The 12,991-nt window shown below is 39.3% G+C and overlaps 1 protein-coding gene across 8 annotated transcripts in view; it reads right to left on the bottom strand.

The window, feature by feature from the left end:
- Nucleotides 1-12,991, bottom strand: part of POU6F2 (POU class 6 homeobox 2) — a 493,870-nt gene that overhangs the window by 375,861 nt on the left and 105,018 nt on the right. For all 8 annotated transcript variants that reach the window (XM_078442582.2, XM_081795022.1, XM_081795021.1 and 5 more), the window contains exon 2: nucleotides 9,842-10,013. In XM_078442582.2, coding sequence (XP_078298708.2) covers nucleotides 9,842-10,013 — 172 coding nt within the window. The remainder of the gene's footprint in view (nucleotides 1-9,841; nucleotides 10,014-12,991) is intronic.

The following is a 12,991-nucleotide window of genomic DNA, read 5'->3' on the forward strand; positions in this document are numbered from 1 at the left end:
ATGTCCAGTCTGACCAGTTCTGGGTCTTTGTTTGTTTGCTTTTGACCATTTTCAGCAGGCAGCTATAGATATTAATCCCTTTTGAAGCTGACTCTTTTCTGATTGCCTGCAGATTCTGATTGGAATGTTAGCAAATTACATAAAACATGGAAGCTAATGGCAGAACGAAAGATTCTAAACTAGATCAAGGAGGGGCGCCTGGGTGGCTAAGTCAGTTAAATGCCCAGCTTCAGCTCGGGTCGTGATCTCACCGTTCGTGAGTTCGAGCCCCGTGTTGGGCTCTGTGATGGCAGCTCAGAGCCTGGAGCCTGCTTTGGATTCTGTGTCTCCCTCTCTGCCCCTCCCCTGCTTGTGCTTTCTCTCTCTCTCTCTCTCTCTCTCTCTCTCTCTCAAAAATAAATAAACATTAAAAAAATTGTTAATTAAAGCAAGGAAATAGACCAGCATTAACTGTAAATCTGAATCATTTCTTAGTAACTCTTAAGAGTAAAACCTGCCTTAATCTTAGGAATCAGAAAGAGATGAGTCAATCAACATCTAAAATAATGACGCAGGTTTGTTTCCAAAAGTTTATGAAAGTTTTCCCACATAATCCAGACGATCCCTTTTCTGACTATTCACCCATGTATAGATTACAGTTAGATTAATGGATAGCAAGCGAATCCATTAAAATGTTAGCTTTCTTCACTATCTTCAATGCTTCTCCTTTTGAAAACAGCATGTTTTCTTTTTGACGTGTTTCTATTTTGCAATATTTTGCTACATGAAATTGGATCTATCAAAGAAAAAAACGCAGGTTTGGAAAAGGCCATTCCACCCCCACCCCTATTCCACCTGAGCGTCTACACATTGTTAAATACAGGAAAATATGTTTTTCCATTTGATGTTTTATTCTTTCTACCCTTGGTTGATTTTGGCAAAAATTCACTCTGCGGTAATAATTTTTCATGCTTTATAAACAGCTTCAAATGTTTGCATTTTTAAATCAAATTAATCCCTCAGCCCCTCTTCTTCTTCAACAGTGGTGATTCTCTCATGCAATAAGTAACCCCAAACCATTAATTTATAAAAGTAAATCTTGCCATATTGCTATTAAAAGACAAATCACCACACGTGTGGCCATGGAGGACTGCAGAGGGAGATTAAGTACCCCATACTATTTTAATAGCAAATGCTTAAAATGTGATTTCTTTATTGTGCATCAAACCCCCATTCTATCTTGATATGTGTACAGGTAAGTGTATATTTAGGTCCACGAAATCCTCACAGGCACAAAATTGTGCTTACCAACTATAAGACAGATGCGTTTTACTTAAAAAAGAAAAAATATAAATGTTTATATTGTAATCTATGTATATCCCACAGGTAGACAAATACTTGGGTTCCTAATGTTTAGATCCTAAGGGTCTTCCCTAGTTTGAGCAAGATCTGTCACACACACACACACACACACACACACACACACACACACAAACACACATATATATATTTCTTGAGACAGTTTATATTTATATTATATATATGTGTGTGTGTATGTGTGTGTGTGTGTATACAAATACCCTATAAATCAAACTGTGCAGAAACCCCAAAATCTCTTTACTGAATTAACTGCACAAATTCTGAGAAATGCTCAGTGGTTAGCAGCTGCAAAGAAGACACTGGAATTTGGATAATAGCCCAACTACGCCTGAAGCAATAGTATAATTGCTTGTCCCTTATTGGTAAACTATTAATTTTGAGAATTTTATCTGGAAACTATGTGTTTCAATATTCATAGGTTCGTAGGTATAGCAGAAGTACATTTAAGTGATATACAGATAGCATAAACTAAAAAAAAAAGCTTATTATTGTAAATTAGGCTTTATTAATGTTTTGATAAAGCAAATACAGACATACTACAAGTTTAGGAAGATAAATCTGAAGTGTCATAGGGACACAGGGGAAAATATGGAGAACACACCAGAGACACACACACGTGTGTAAAACGTGTGGGTAGCAGTGCATTCATAGCACTTAGGAAAGAAAACGGAAAGAAAACATGTCCACAAAGTATGGACATGATGAGAAAATGAAAAATGAGCATTGTTACTTTAAAACACTATGCTAATATTAGTCTTTAAATAGGGGTTTCTTGGCTTTCACAAACTTTTGTCACAATTAGGGTTTGGTGGGGTTTTTTTAATTAATAGAATGAAATCAAAGTCACATGAGATTTGGAAAGGACACCAATCTAGAAAACACTGATTGTTTTAGAAAAAGATGAAACGCCAAGGAAACTGCTAAAGCCAAACTATATATTGCAGGACAAACACATTCGTGAAATTGTTAAATCATGCCATGTTGATTATCATTGAGATGTTCCGAGACTGCTAAAAATACCTTCATAGTCTACCTCGTCCTCAGGCTAAATGAACAGGTTTTATTTTAGGTTTTTACTAAGAACGTTTTTTAAACCATGTTAATGAATGCAGGTTTCATTACAGAATCCCATTTTCTAATGGTCTTCGGTATAAGCGGACCTCTTAAGCATTTACTTTCTGTGTAATGATATTAGTTTCTCTCATTGTAATCTGATCACTTTTCTTTATATTTTCAATTAGTCGTGAGGGCAGAGCAGTCCTCTAATAAAAGTGACCTAGACCGTATTAGTTTTGTTGTTCCAGGTGGCTAATTTTTTAATGAAAATAAACAACAGTATATTCTCACCACGTATCAGACCTGACAAGCACTTTCAAAGGAAAAACTGTAGGAGAAATTTGAGCATGGATTTTCTTTTCAGTTCTCAAATAAAATATAGACATTCATATAATATACCAGGATTGTTTTTTAGAAGTAGCAGCTTAATTTTAAGAAGAGATGTCAGGAGCTGTGCAATTTTATAAGGTGGTTTTTTAAAAACGATCTTTGGATGCTTAACAAAACAAAGTTTATTTCCATTTCTCTGAGAACGAAAGACTGTCTTCAACCAAAAGAGAGTCATTGCTGTTCTTGCTGACCTCTGTGTTCACACTAAAAAAGCTTAGTCCATTTTTGACTCTTTGTCACAACATAGAGTAAGAGGTGTTACCAAACTAGTCCACACTTGGTTCGTATTTGTATAAACTCTGACTTTGAGAATCAGAAGGTGGGAGCTTACATGTAAAAGACTGAGTCAGGTCAACATGAGTAACACACAGGCATCCTTGGAAGCCCCCACACAGCCAAAGCCCAGATACTCCTTTATGAACGAAGGGATTTTAATATAAATGTTACTCGGAGGTATTCCCAAAGAAAAGTCCAATGTTGACCGGTTTAGAAGCTTGTTCAGGCTCATAGCATGAAGGTGTATGTTCGACTGCAAATACCAGACTGAAACAAATTACGCTCACTTATTTCCTTCTAAGAAGATGTTTGAAATTTTAAAGGATAACCATTTTAGAAGAAAGACCGAAATGTCATTAATAAAAGGAAAGCCAAACAAAAACCCCAGCGAAGTACAGAACCTCGGAAGACAACAAACAAGAAAATTCCAGAGTCACGCTGGATATTAAAGAGAAGCCCATCTGCTGGAGAATGGCAGGTGTTACTGGGAGCTTTCTCCAGCTACCTCTGCCTTTGGATATTTTTTAAAAATTTATTAACCTGACAGCGGGAAACTTTACACAGATTGCCCCCTGACAGGATGCCAGCTTGGTATAAACACTTTGCTATCTTTTTCTTTAGCATAAGAAAACCAAGAAACATGTTAAGTAGAGCCAGGTGCAGATTTGGGCAGATGTGATTGCTCTTTGGCCGGTCTCGGGACCCAGGGAAGGGCCCGGATAATCGGGAGCAGCGCAGTAGCAGAACAGCACCCTTCACATCTACTTTCTTTTCAATGTGTGAATGTCTGATGTATTATTAATCCCCAAACATAAACCAGCCAGATCGCCAACCAAAGAAAGAACCAGCCCTCTCACAAATTATTTGTTTACTGAGTAACAGCAAGCCAGGTCCCCTTGAAATCCTCACTTAAGTCTCATTTGTCAAGTGGGGGAAATTTTTATTTGGTCAATTCTTACAAGAATAATGCTAACTCTATGATTAAATAAGGTAATTGAGAAAGAAGGCAATCTACTTAAGGCTGAGCCTTGCGAGCCTGAATCTGGAATGCCCCTCTATTTATTAATTATGATATAAACTGGTCTGGGTGAACTACAAAAACACTGTAATGCCCTGTAACCTTTAAGTCAGAAATATCCAAGATACTGAAAAGACCAAAATGAGATCACTGGAAGGGGTGGATGTGCAGATTAATGCAATGTCTATTACTTGGTCTTATTTCCAATTCTACATAGGACCTTATGACAACAACAACAAAACAGGAGAATCGTAGCCATCGAGATAAAAGAAAAATGTAAAACCATATCAGCATTTTGGTTTGCTAATGTGTTAGCACAGAGAGCATCTTCAGACGTGGCAATATTGAACTTTCTTCTTTAAACAGATGTCTGACCTGAGCCCCCCAGGCATGGCAGAAACAGAAAAGGGAGCCACTGAGAGAGTCCCCACTGAATCTTATGTCACGTAGTGTGCACTGCCCTCCATTAAAGAGTCACTCAGAAATGAGCATAGCTCCACGAACAGATCTGGTTAAAAAGTTTGAACATCAGCGCTATGTTACATGGATTTATTTTTATTTCAAAACTTACACATTAACGCTACTTAAAGCAGATTTACTTATCCAGGCAGTATTACAGTGGTATTCTAAGGGGAAAAACCCACTAAGACTGAATTTATCCACACACACCCCGGAGTCTTTTTTAAGAAATGCTTAAGTGTGTAAGGTTTTCGTCAATGTTCAGAAATGTATCTCAATGTGCATTTTTCCCCTCAGTAGTCAGAGAACAGCCCATTAAGCCATACCTTATCATGCACCTCATTTACTTACATAAATACAGATTTCTTTTGGTTTCTTTTCAGTAACTATTTTTGCATAGAATCTATTATCCAAGTCATTTAGTTGATTTAAAAATATACTCCCTTAATATTTCCCTAACAAAACACACTTTCTTCAGTGAAAAATAGGAAAAATCTTCCACGAGCAGAATATCAAAACTTTTAAAAAATATAGAAGCATGATGCATAGGTTAAATAAATATATTTCTCCGGGGAATTTTCCTCATCGCCTCCCAGCTAAATCCTTCTGGGGCTTAAGCCCTATGTACTGATTACCGGCCCCAGCATATTTTATCAGAATATTATAAATGTCCCAGGCATTGGAACCTTGAGAGAGACATTTAAATAAAGTAATAAAGACAGTGATTCCATAATGAAGGCTCCCACGTATACACAGGCAGCATACCACAAAGTACAGTCCCCATAATGCCCTACCAATGACCTCCACGCTGACCTGCAGAGACCACTGTCTCAAGGGGTGACAGACAATTTAGTCCTTTATCCTTTTGTCATTGAAAACAACTCCAGTGCCATAAATTCTAATCAAGTCAAACTGGATGGCAATTTAAAAAAAAAATCTTATAATGCACGTTTCTTATGAGAAAGATAACAGAAAAGAAAGGAAAAGAAAACCCCTACAGATAGCACATTTTCTGGCAAGGAAGAATCACTCATCCAACTTTCAACCCTTTTCCAAAAGTTCACAGATAAATGACATTGAAAATACCCACGTTCACAAGTATCATTATATGCAATCTCTTTTAGACTAGAAAACCACAAGATCATAACAGAAAACCAACCATCGCTTTTTACCTCGGGTGCGATGTTTATAAATGGGTTTTTGTTTACATCTCAGCTCAAGGCTTTCGAGCTGTGGGCCCAGTTCATGTACAGTACGATAATACTGAACAGCAAGCCACAGACTAACCTGGCCACCCGAGGTAGTTGGGACTTTGAGGAAAGCAATCATGAGGTTTATCTTGAAACAATAAAAATACTCCCAGGAGGAACACTGTTAATAAATCATCTTTCAAATTTCAAATATATATGGGAGAAAATATTTAGGGCCTGTTTTATGTGGTCTCACTTTTTCAGCTGAGACTGCATGGCAAAACTTTAGTACAGATATTTTTCTAGGGGTATATATTACTTTTATCCTTTCCGTGGCCATCCTCCTGACCAAGTTGTTGATGCTACCATTTGAATTTTAGCATCCAATGTGACTGAATGTGGAACACTGAATTCTTGATGAGCATAACTAAAAATGAGGCACCACATTGACACAGTGCTATAAATGTCACTAGAGAAACACAGCAACGTCTTCCCTTTGAGATTGTTCGCCAAAGGCCGGTTTGGAGAATGGTTTCGAATATGTACATCACCAGTCACATATTAAATGCCTGGTCCCGCATGGCATCACTCATTTGATCTCGTAGCCGAAACACAGGGAGACACAGAGCCAGATTCTCTGATACGACCCCCTCATATCCAAGTCTGTTCTCCTCCATACAGTTTCCTTACAGCTCAGAGCTCAGCATAATACAGTCACGGACCGAAAAAGGAGACAGTTATCCTACCAGCTTTCCGAGAATAAATAATGCACCACTTAATGATATCACAGAGAACTACCTAACCACACGTTTCTCAAATGAAATGCGGATTCATCTCTCCTAAGTGTACTTGAGTTTCCATAGCTGTTCAAGTTAAGCAAAATGTTATCTCTGATGTAATTACTTTATAAAACACAAGGGCCCTGTTCTGAACTTTCTACTGAAGCTGGCATATGGCTTCTGGGTTCTCCTTCTGGTATATTCTGAGCTGCACAGAGCACTGAAACATTCTGCACAGTATGTTTCCCTTTGGATGCTGTTAAGAGCAGAAGGTGCAATTTAAGAGAGGCATAAAAGACCCAATGGTTCCTGGAATTTCCTTTGTTTACCCATAGAGGGCATCAGTATTAGCCTTTCTCCTGCAGTTTTGGGCTGAAGGTGCCCATACTGTGAGAGAAACAGACTTGCCCTGTGGACTGCTAATTTCAACAAGAAACAGAAGGGGGAACAACTCCAAAGGAATCCATCAAGACTGAAATTTCAGGTACAGGACACAACGGAGTTCTGCCTGTCTCCTGTTGTTGGGGAATGTCTCTCCACAAAAGTAAACAAATCAAGATGCACACGATTTGTCTTAATCTGCTCCTTTCATTACCGAAACACAGTTTTCAATAATGCAGTGTGTAGGCTATGACAAGATGGTTGGAGAGAGTGCATTAGAAAATCATTGTTGGGAGACAAATCTGGATGCTCTCAGTTTTTCAGGAAAAAATGTAACTCTTCATTGTCAAGGACTGAGTGCAATGAAAATTACATATAAGAACCAAAACACTTGAGCGTATTCGTGTCAAATAAGCTGATGGTCCATTAAATTATCACCCATTAGGTGTGGCCAAAGTTGCTAAAAATTCTGGGAGAGAATTCTTCTAGAAAGTTTTAGTCAGTTACATAAACTGGAATTTCTAAGGCTAAGTCCCAGTCGTATTAATAGGAGACAGCATAATGGACCCAATAGCTAAGGAAGCCCCGGAGAACATTGGGTGCTTCCTCCGATGGATGTCCTAGTCCCTCTGTCTTAGGCTGTCTCCCATTTTTTCCTCAAGTTTTCAAAATTGTTCATCTACTGGTTGCTTCTTCACCGAATTGGAAACTGGAAAATATTCTCATTGTGTTTTAAAAGCACTCTAGAGGCCAAATAAAATGAAGTGGATACACAAGGAATATCAGATATAAGATGCAGGTTTTGGTGGGTCCCCTCTCTCAAATTCAGAAGTGGAAAATGTAACGTGAATATGGGCATACTCTAACACCTACTACAATTTCTGAACTAAACTACGATTCCTTAGTATTACCCATAAATACTCCACTTCACATGTGTCTTCAGTGAACTCAATTCGAATTTCTTTGGCCCTCCTGGGTTTTTTTTTTTTTTAAGCTTATTTCTCTGCATGTGCAAATTGGTAAGAAGTGACATAACAAAGCTGCAACAATTTCCAACAGTGGAAAATCGAAATAAACATTGAGAAGCCATGTTAATTACTCCTCTATTAGTTGACTTGAAGGAAAAAGGAAACAAGTTGGGGTGTTAGGTGAAAGTCTACAAAAATGCATTTACTTTTTTCAAATACAGGCAAAGTTTAGGAACAAGTAATCCAGGATCCGCAGTCCTGTTGAATTCACAGCTGATTACTTTTCACAAGTCAAAGGGCTTGGGATTAGGATCCTCAACATCAGAGAGGCAGAAGCATGCATGGCCTTGCTTTTCTGTAATTTATAATTTTATCTGACTTCTCTCACTAACCCCCTGAAACGCAAGGAGTGTTCTAGGACATGATTCTCCCCAGACACGTAGAAACTTACTCTGCAACAAAATATTCCCTCACAGGGAAAATGCTAAAACCTTAATGCCGACGTATAGAAAACCCATATGCGTGGAACAGCTGCTTTTCCAGAACAGGGTAATATGACAGAATTTCTTGAAACTGGGATCTGTTAGCCTCGTAACTGTAAAACAGTATTTTACCAATAGAAAATCTGAAACAGAAAGTTTTTCTGCAACACCACTCTCATGTTTGACTGAGTGAGTGTTTCAAATCAGAGAAAAGATCCTCTGTTGAAGCTGGCCTCAAGTTGCCAAACTATCGAAGCTGCTTTCTTCCTGGAGGCTAAAAAAATTAAGCTGATTTTTTTTTTCAGCTGAATTAATGACTTTCTCAACAAAGCAGTCTGTGCCGTAGTGTTGTTTTCCTTTGAAGTTCAGGCACACGACTATGTTTTTAAACTGAGCCCAAGCAGTGCTCTGCCTGATATATACATATATAATCAGATGTATATATCAGGTTAGTTTACACATGTATATAAACAGGTTAAGGTGTACATGCGCTTATCCAGTGTTATCAGCATGTAAGCACTTGAAAATAATTAAAAGCAAGCGTTTCATGAGGAAGTGTTCTGAAAACCTAATGTCACTCTATCCCATAAAGTGCTCCTCCAGCACAGACATCTATCACCATCCATCACTCAGTCACGCGCCTCAACAACCCGCTCCCCTTTCTGATTAGAGATCACAGTTGCTTGAGTTGGCTTACAGAGTGTCATCTGTTTGAATGACAGATGTCTTTGCTGGAGTGGCACTCTGCTTGCTCTTGTTTTGTTTATGGAACAAAGATTCCTGAAAGGTCCTGGGCTGCCTCCACATTTAGGATGAGGCTATAAACATCTGGTCAAGGCAAGAGGCAGTAGGGGAGGGAAGCACAGGACCTATTTTCCTTCCCCACTCACCTTTTAGAAGAAGAGATACTCATTCTAATTGTGATTACAAAATGTTAGATCTCCCAGCAATTCCCATGGCCACCTTTGTTTACCTGGCACAGAAAGGCTTGTATTGATATTTCTCAGTTCCCCCTTCCATCTTTTGACTACAGATAATAACTCTTTACTCTCCTTCCCCTTAACAAAAGGCTGCAAAGCAACCAGAAACCAAGTCGATATTTATTCAATAAATGTTAACCAATTCTCACAATGGAACTGATTTCCTGATTATTATTACCATCTTCTTCTTCTTCTTCTTCTTTTCCTTCTTCTTCTTCTTCTTCTTTTTTTTTTTTTTAAATAATTTCTAGCCCGGGGACTCTGGCAATATCAGACAAGCCCGAAGGAGCAGTGAGGAAGTTCCTTGCTGGGAAAAGTTTGCAGGACACCCTGCTAGCCGGCCGGAGTGGGCTCTCGGTGGCTTGGCCCCTCCAAGATGCCAAGCTCCTCTTTAGCACTTACAAGAAAATGGAATGAACAACAGGGAAAGGGTGGGGGGGGGGTGTGGATCGCTCTTCTGGACAAGATGGTAGGGCTGAAATGAAATACCTAGACAGACTTACCGAAGAGCTTGCTGGGAGTGTCCTCACTGTCATTAGATTCCACAGGCGCAAGCAGGGGCTCATTCAGCTCGCTGTCTGAAGTAGCAGCCTTGTCCTCACCTCTCAACTCCGTGTTCATTTCACTCCGCACTGACAGCAAGGGCTTACTGACTTGTCCAGCTATCATTGGATCCTAGGATGGGGGAAAAGAGTGAAGGGGAGGAAAAAAAAGTGGCAGCTTTAGTGTGCGTGTCCTCTCTCCCTCTCCCTCTCTCCTCTCTCTCTCTCTTCCACACACACACTCTCCCTCTCTCCTCTCTCTCTTATCTCTGGCTGCTCCCGCTGTTATTGCTGGCTGCAGTCAAGTGAAGAGCTATTACAGATCCGAGGAGTTCTCCATTACTCCCCACCCTATTAAAGCTCAACTAGCATGTGAGAGATTCAGGAAGCTTCGGAGGGAAGAAGGGGGGAAAAAAAAACTTCTTTGAAAGCCACCTAAACCAACACAGCTTTAATTGTGGGATGTGCTTTTTGTGCGAATGTTTTTACACCTTGTTCCGTCTTTAATGCAGTAAGAAAAAAGAAAATGCTGGGTTTGTACTTCAGCAACACACTAAAAAGGAAGAAGCACCCTATGGAGGAACCACGGGCTATTTTAAGAAGCACTCTCCCTGGGGGAGAAGCAATTAAACCCTATCCCCAGAGCAGAGAAAAGAGATAGGGAGAAAAGAGTCCTCAAAATGCTTTCAATGGAATAAAAGAGATTTCTCATGTAAATTGCATCAGTACCCTCAGAAGTTGACTTCCCTGGTCCCAGATTTGGGAGTGAAGCTGACCCCAAAGCAAATGAACATTTTAAAGCAAACAATACACAGCAAAATCGATTTTTTTTAAACTGGTTTAAAAAAATTTTTTAAAGAAATTGGAAAAAAATACTTACAAACTGTGTTCAATACTTCCGATACCTAGAGCATCATACGCCCAGAGCATTAAAGAAAAAGGAAACAAAAATCACCTCCGAAAAAGACAAACTTCCCCCCACCCCCAATAATTTAAATCTGCTTTATCTTCAGCTCATTAGGAAGGCATCTTAGGATCAGAAGTATTTTCCAAGGATAGCCTGCTATTCCATTTGCAAACTAAGATGCATGATATTGTTTTGGCACAAACGTCGGGTGCACAAGGAAAAGAAAAGCAGGAAGTGCCCTTTTTGCGTTATCTGGGAGGTATTTATTGCCAAGTTCATGCCTAAATGGTTCCTGAGCAGGAAACAGGTGACCAGCACGGGAGCTGGTGGGGCGGCATGCTCTCTTGTCCCATCGTTACATTGGTTGCCGTATGCCTGTGGTGATTTTTTTTTTTAATGTATTCATGCCTGAAAAGTGAATTTGATATGACACATGATAATCTATGAAAATGTTAATCAATACAAATAGTTTAAGCTGTCATCAAATGCACTTCTTTAGTCAATACTCATACCACTGAAAACAATGTCACTGTCACCAGGGCTTAATGTGCACAGCACTTAAATATTGGACTCTGTGCATCAATGCACTTCTTCTTCAAATACTGTAGGTAAACACATTTTCTCCCTATTTAAGGCTGAAGCACTCAGCAGGCATTTAGCTGAGCCGAATCCTCCCTTTTGAATACCTTGATAGGTCCACTGGAGGGCAAAATTAATACTTAATTGAATCTCACAGTCATCAAAATAATCAATACTTTTTTATTATTTATTCTTTACAGTCTGTTGACTGTTTCAAACCTCTGAGGGAATGGTGGAAAGGATTCATGGCTTCGAAACACTGTCATTTAACAAGGTAATTTTCAGTGGGGCATTAGGGGTTGTGAAACATATAATAAAACAAAAATGGTGGCTTATAATAGGAAGAAAGAAAAGAATTATATTTCTGCCATCTAACAAAACAGGATAAATAAAAAAGCAAGTGCAGAGAGAGAGAGAGAGAGCTGGAAAGGAGGGGGACCAGGGAGAGAAAGACTGGCTTTTGAAGGGTTTTATCATATCAAGAGCAGAGCCGAGCTTTCATAATGCTGACATTTCTCATCCTGACAATCCTAAACAAGTGGAAAGGATGAGATCGTAGATATCATCTTTCATCACATTCCCCAGCTTAAGAACCAACATGACAGCTCCTCTCCCCTTTACACTGTTAATTACTAAATAAAATACTACTCTCTGTCAGCATCAGATTATTGCAGATAGCAACCACAAACATTTCTCCATTGTTTCCCCCCTCTGAATCGGTGATACCTACCTTGAACTCTTTAGAAAATAAATTAGGCTTGTCTCACCATATTGTAAATATTTGAAATATAATCAATGTCATCAATGTGGTCGATTCACAGTATTGTCAGCCTAAATTTGCTGGTGATAGATTAGCATTTCATTGACTGCCTTTGGTCACCGAGATTTGGAGCGCTTGACTTTCCGGGATGGGGGGAGGCAGGCACAGGGGGAAAGTGGATGCAAAATTCTCCTATGTCCCCCAAGTTTCCTTCCTATGCATCTAAGAAAAGGCGCATTTGGATTCTTCTGATTCAGTGAGTGGGGCCCAGAGGATAGGGATGGGAGCCCTCCTTCACCTTATGCTTTTGGTAAGTGTCCTCCTCACATGCAGCAAAGAGCCCAGATTTAAATTCTAGTACATTTTTACTTTCTAAAATGTTGCATACTCAATCTCTCTAATCTAGAGGAAGGGTTGTGACCTGTGCCTTTCAAAGGCACACCCTATCTCTGAGGGCGCACTGTTCATTTGAATGTTTTTTTAAGGTAGTGTTCATGGTAAACTTTTGTTTAGAATGGCATTTAAAACCCTCATGAGAAGCTAAATGTGGTTATTCACATATCAGGGGCATCTGGATAGTCTTACCAAAAAAAAAAAAAAAAAAAGAAAAGAAAAAGAAAAAGAATATTCTGTTCTTGTTTTACTTGTGAATGGTCAAACTGAATCCTGAGCACAGAGGGTAGCCGAAATGCAACTGCTAAGTTCAAGAGCACTTAAATCTTTAAGATGTTCAGGTCGGCCTATGTGTGCGAAGCATGTGCTGGCAGATAGTACACATTCACTGACCATTAGCTCCTCTTCCTTAAATGACTTTTATGTACCTCATCCAGGGCTAGGTTCCCAAGTAGTGCCTCTCAGTGACTCG

This window comes from Panthera onca, chromosome A2 (genome assembly GCF_046562875.1).
Source record: "Panthera onca isolate mPanOnc1 chromosome A2, mPanOnc1 haplotype 2, whole genome shotgun sequence".
Classification (NCBI taxonomy): domain Eukaryota; kingdom Metazoa; phylum Chordata; class Mammalia; order Carnivora; family Felidae; genus Panthera; species Panthera onca.